The sequence below is a fragment of the Colias croceus genome, chromosome 22, assembly GCF_905220415.1.
Source record: "Colias croceus chromosome 22, ilColCroc2.1".
Taxonomy (NCBI): Eukaryota; Metazoa; Arthropoda; class Insecta; order Lepidoptera; family Pieridae; genus Colias; species Colias croceus.
In genome coordinates this window covers 2,624,781-2,630,780 of record NC_059558.1, presented here as the reverse complement: position 1 = coordinate 2,630,780, position 6,000 = coordinate 2,624,781, and the positions used below count along the sequence as shown (strand labels likewise).

At 34.4% G+C, this 6,000-nt stretch overlaps 1 protein-coding gene across 3 annotated transcripts in view; it reads right to left on the bottom strand.

Moving 5' to 3' along the window:
• Nucleotides 1–372: 372 nt before the first annotated feature.
• LOC123701931 (transmembrane protein 165) overlaps nt 373–6,000 on the bottom strand; it is a 49,363-nt gene continuing 43,735 nt past the window's right edge. For all 3 annotated transcript variants that reach the window (XM_045649560.1, XM_045649561.1, XM_045649562.1), the window contains 3 exons: nt 4,402–4,755; nt 1,357–1,630; nt 373–582 (listed from right to left, as the gene is read on the bottom strand). In XM_045649560.1, the coding sequence (XP_045505516.1) occupies nt 512–582; nt 1,357–1,630; nt 4,402–4,755 (699 nt within the window). In that variant the 3' untranslated portion in view covers nt 373–511. The remainder of the gene's footprint in view (nt 583–1,356; nt 1,631–4,401; nt 4,756–6,000) is intronic.

Sequence of the window (6,000 nt, the reverse complement as noted above, 5' to 3'; positions counted from 1 at the left end):
CTATAATATTGCGTTTGTGCATAGCAATTGCGAAAGTTTTTCATTTCGTAGGTACAGTAAAACCTTACAATAAATCTTTATTAAAATCTTAACGAAACTAAAAAAAAAATATCCATCTCTTTCTCTGTTCGACCATATTTAAAACTTCTCTCTTTATTTTTACACTATATTCCTCGACATCACTAAAAAATTTTCATAAACTAATACTAATGAATAATTTAGGGCTGATTTTTCAATCGTTGGTTAAAACTTATTCATCGAATAACGTATTAAAAACTACCATTTCAAAAAATGTATTCTAATTGTCCGTATATGACAGTTTACAGGTGACATTTTAAAATGTTCGTGTAATCCTTTATTGGACGGATAAATTTTAACCAAGGATTGAAAAATCAGCCCTAATACTAATACATATTAAAATCGTCATATTCCTGCACAAACGTGCCAAACATAGTCTATACAATAATTATCTACATACGATATTGTCACTTATCACGAGCACATAGAGTCCCTATTCGCCGGGGCCCATTATTAGTGCGCTCACGGCGAAAAACAGGAACACTATACCGCCGATTATCGTTACTGAAAAAAGAAAAAAATAAATTAATACACTTTTAATTACCTTAAGAATTCAGGTAGGTGTATAGAGCCAGCTAATAACTTTATTAAAAACTAGCGGTCCGCCCCGGCTTCGCCCGTGGTACATATTTACGTTTTCTCAACATAAGTACCATCCTCGTACTTCAAGGAGTATAATAAAAAAAAAATTATCGAAATCAGTTCAGCCGTTCACACGTGATGCCGTGACAACGCGAAACGGGTTTCATTTTTATAAAAAACTAGCGGTCCGCCCCGGCGTCGCCCGTGGTACATTTTTACGTTTTCTCTAAAAAAAAGAATTAACGAAATCGGTTCAGTTGTTCTCGAGTTATGCGCTTACCAACACATTTTGCGATTCATTTTTATATTATAGAAGATAATTTAACATAGGTACTATGAATTTTGTGGTATTTCAATACTGCGAAAATAATAAAAACGAAATTGAGGTATTTTGGAGCATTCGTATTATGTATCTGAATTCAGTTTTAAATTATTATAAATGCAATAAAAGAAGAAAACTATATCTAGTGAAACTCATTTTGGTGGTTCTTAAATATCTCCTGATTGGGTAAAAAATCCATAAATTCCAATTTATTGCTACCATTCTTGCAATTCCTAATAGATTTTTCATTCATATAAAATTCAGTTGTTACAAATTTTAACCACAAATAAGTTTCTTACTTCCACCTTTTCTAAAATAACTTTTAAACCATGGGAAACAACTTGCAATAAATGAAATTGAGCTTAAAAACTTACCAGTCCGAACACTAATCTTCTGCGCGACCATCCTACCGCCAATCACGGCCAACCCCGTACACAGAGCATGGCCCAACGACCCTCCGACCACTACTCCAAACACATCTTCTCTTGTGGCCAACACCACTGTGGCCAATTGCGACCGATCGCCCCACTCCGCTAGAAACGTCAAAGACGCAGCTTGAAGCAAAACTTTCAGGACAGCATTACGCTTCCTTCTTCTGTTTTCCGCTTGACCCTGCTCTAGCATATCAACTGTTTCTTCTTTGTCCTCCTGGAATTAGGATTTTTTCTTAATATCTTTATTCGGAAACATTTTGATTTGGGATGAGTAAAGATAGAAGGTGGCAAGGGTAATGTTAGGTGCTTATTGAATTTCCATCTTGAAAGTGATTGTCAAGCCGTGTTATGTTGCTTATATGAAGTATATAAAAAGTGTATGCCCTATTCCATTAATTATTATACCAGGAAATTTATTGAGGAAAATTATCCTAAATTAAAGAACCAATGATATTCCAAGTCATTTCAAACTACGACATCCAGTACCTATAAAAAAATGCAAAGTATTTACAATCTTCTTTTTTTATATTCATCATTTAAACAACATAACAAGGCATCATTAAAGTGTCTCAACTATAAGTATAACACGCGTCAAGTTAAAAGAACGCTGACGGATGGCTGCGCATTGGCGATTTATCGATCTATTTGGTGTTATGAGGTGGTATAAGATTAACAAATAGGTAGTTGAGAAGCCACGATTCGCGAGCCTAGTTCAAAAATAAAATAATCGGCACATAGCTTTCGTGCAAAACTCGATCCATGTGCAAACACACCCCATCACTTTCATCCAGCGTTCTTTTAACGTGACGCGCACTGTATTTATTAAGATTTCCTCTATCAAAACGTACACATTATTAACATAAACTTTATAATATGCTGTAAAGCTAAGCACCATAATACAACAATATTACAATATACATTACACATATTGTGGAAAGAAATGGTTATAAAAAACTCAAAATATTAATGCTTGATACATTTTAACATCTACATTTAACAGTACATGCTAAGCATGACGGTGCTAGACTAAAAATAAAATAAATGATGCGAGTGATGAATGTTTGGACGAACCTTCTTTCGTAATAATGTATGTGATGCTAAAACAATTTAAAATGATGCATAAAACTAAAAATTTCTGGAATTGTAATCTGATCAAATTGCGTCTTCCTGTAGAGAAGTAACCATTTGTTATTATAAGAATAAAAGAGAAATAAAGTATTTTTACTTCCTAATAATTAAGTGTATCTCAAGGGTTATTTTAGACAATTTAAAGGAGTTGGCACATTTATCTGAAGTAATTTGAACACCAGGAAAAGTGAATTGTTAACAAATGTCAACGCAAATACATATTATAGAACCTCTACTGATCCTTTGAGACTTATACAATACACAGTTTAAACTTCATAAATCGGGGCCGCAAATATTAAACTTGATCAGATTACAAAACAATATCAAATGCTGAATTCCTTTAATCGACAATACACTAAGCTAATGACAGGATGTGATCTGTGCTAAACAAAACCTAGAAAAAAAGCTAAAAGAAAAAAAAAACTAATGTGTCATTCGTACTGCCAGGCATAATGACTTAGGATCACCCTCATCGCCTCGGGTCGTGTGGAGGGGCCAGCTTGCGGCTCCTCTGACAATGTGGGACTTCTTTCTACTTCTTCTCTTGGTGTTATCTGGCCTTCTTTAGCCAGAAATTTGTCTTCTTTACTTATAGGCGTTTGGCCTTCATGCGTCTCGCTTACTGGAGACCTTAGACCTTCTGGGGTAACACTGGCTATCGATTTGCTATCAGTCTTTTCGTTGGTTGGAGTTTTTTGTCCCTCTTTCGCACTCTGCGGGGACTCTGACCGTGTCGCTACACCGTCTTCAGGCGACTTCGAGCGAACACTCGCTTGTGAGCCCTATTCATTTGAAATCATTCTTGTACTCGTTTAGAACATAAAATATAGGTACAGAAAGGAATTCAACATTTGTAATGGTACCATTCGTTAAGCGTAAGACAGGATCGAACGGAATGCAATGACGAAGTAGAAGTAGTAAGAACACAGGGAAATAACAATTCGCTTATTTGCAAAAAGTAAAGTATATCACCAACTACCAAGGTCAATGTTTGATATTATAGCGATATTTAATTTATTTTATAAGCTGGAATTTATAACAGAAATTGAGTTTTATGAGGTTACTATAAATCATTTTTTCTAATACAGATTGGCAACATGAACTTTATCCTTGTTTCTGATAAAGATATCAAGATTTTAATGCAGATATTATGTATAAATTAACAGTCATATTTCATCACAAAGAAATATCTAGCCGAGCAGTCTATTATCTATATTGAAATTCATACTCATAAGATTATTAAATGAAAATGATATCTAAATTGTTCATCACGATAACTGTTTATCTCGAATACATACCAAACACAAGGCATAAGTACTCAAATAAATAAAAAAGTGCTATCATTTGCTACGACCGTGACGCACCGTCGCGATGCTAATTTATTTTTGCATTTATAATTAGCTGTATTTAGGTGAGAGATAATGAAAAGTTTCCTCGTTACCATCGTTTCTTATCAACCAAGGTTTTGCCTACATTGAAATTGCAAGGAATTAAACTAAATAATAGGTTGTATAAAGTTTTTAGCCAATTCTTCACGGTAAATAGGAAAAAACGACATTCCAAATCCGGTAGATTTTTAAAATTACTATTCCTCAATACCTAGGTACTAGGTACTAGGTACCTAACTCAGGCCCCGGAACCACAGACACAATAGAAAATCTATTGTGTCTGGGACCGATCGGGCCGCTCGGGGCTCAATGGGTTAAGTGAAATTCCGAATCGGTATTAGTTTAAAAAAATAATATTCATACCATACTTGTAAAGGATACACTCATAAAAAAGCTCAAAAAATATTTCCTACCACAATTCAATTGCCATTCCTCTTTCTAGCCGTTATATCTAACTAAATCAACCAACCTGATCCTCCCTCCTCTTCAGTTCGCTCTGCACCTCATCCAGTTCCTCCTGACCTTCATTGGGGTCCATCTTCCACCCATCCCTGAGCATTTTCAGACCAAATATCGCAAAAAGCGCCGCACTTATATAATGCGTGTACACTCTGGGTATCACAGTGGCCACCCAGCCAAAGGCAGCAGACAAAACCGTCATGAAAACTAGAGCTGATATGGCACCAGCGAATACTATCACTCGCGGGTGTTTCATGGCCATGATGGCGGCTATGAAGAAGGTCTTATCGCCGAGCTCAGAGACGATCACGACGGAGAGGGACGCGAGGAACCCCTGCCAGAAGCTGCCTTTGACGGCCGCATGCTGAAATGATAAAAGGCAAATTTTAGTTTAGAAATAAGTGCAACGATTGTAGGTGCTTGATAGAGTCCTGACTTTCATTGGATATATGGACTTAATAACAGTAATGAAAATTGGAGTATAATATTGGTTGCTCATTATTGACTAAGTATATGATATTTAGAATTATCATACGTTACTTATTTATTTTAAAGCAAGTTCCCTCAAATAAAATTTTCGAATAACATAATATACATTTAGAATAGAAAAATACCACTAGTAAATGAAACCTTTTCGCCCAAAAGGAAAACAGCTGTGAATAATGATATCACGTAAATATGTTAATGAAGACGAATAGGAATTGGAAAACGCTTCGATGTGATTTTTAACTAAGTAAAATAAGATTAAGTTATATATATTATTATCTTTTCGTCCGACTTGTCTAAAACCTAATAAATTAAATTTGATATTTTGTGTTTTATGGCATTCAAATAAATATAATTCTTTATAACCTAATAAATCACTTCTAAAACCTTCCTCTTGCAAGAATCATTCTATCTATTAAAAAAACCATCAAAATCCGTTGCGTAATTTTAAATATCTAAGCATACACATAGACGGCGGAATGCGACTTCGTTTTAAACTATGTAGTTATTATGATATGCTCTCAATGTATATTCTACACGAAAAAAATGTACGAAGGACGTTTTTAGGACAGTAACTAATTAATTTCCGAACTATCTGTATACATCAGGACGGTGACTAGCTGTTCTCACTAATTAATAGGAACGTATATACATTAATTGTTACGTGTTTACTTCTCGGAAAAACTAGTTAACTGAGTTGGCTGAAAATTCATAATTATCCAAATAGATAATAATATTCTGAAACAATATAAATTCGATTTTGTTAACCACACGAGTGAGTCATCAGAAAAAAGCTGTGTTCCTGAACCTTTGACACCAGTAGAAAATCTTAAGACTTCTACTGGTGTCACAGGTTCAGGACTTTCTACTACCTTTTCCTTAAAATGTAGGTAGTACAAAAGCTATCTAATTGTATTTACATCAGAGAAATAAGTATTTTATTATTGTCGCATTCCTATTTCCTAACTTAGTATAATCATTATTAACACGCTTTTATTAGCTTCACCTGTATGTTCGTATGCAAACGTCTACTTTAGAATTGATTTTGACCTACTTAAAACGTACAGATTAAATAAAATTCGGTGACAATAAAATAATTTCATGTTAATAAGTGTTTTTTTAT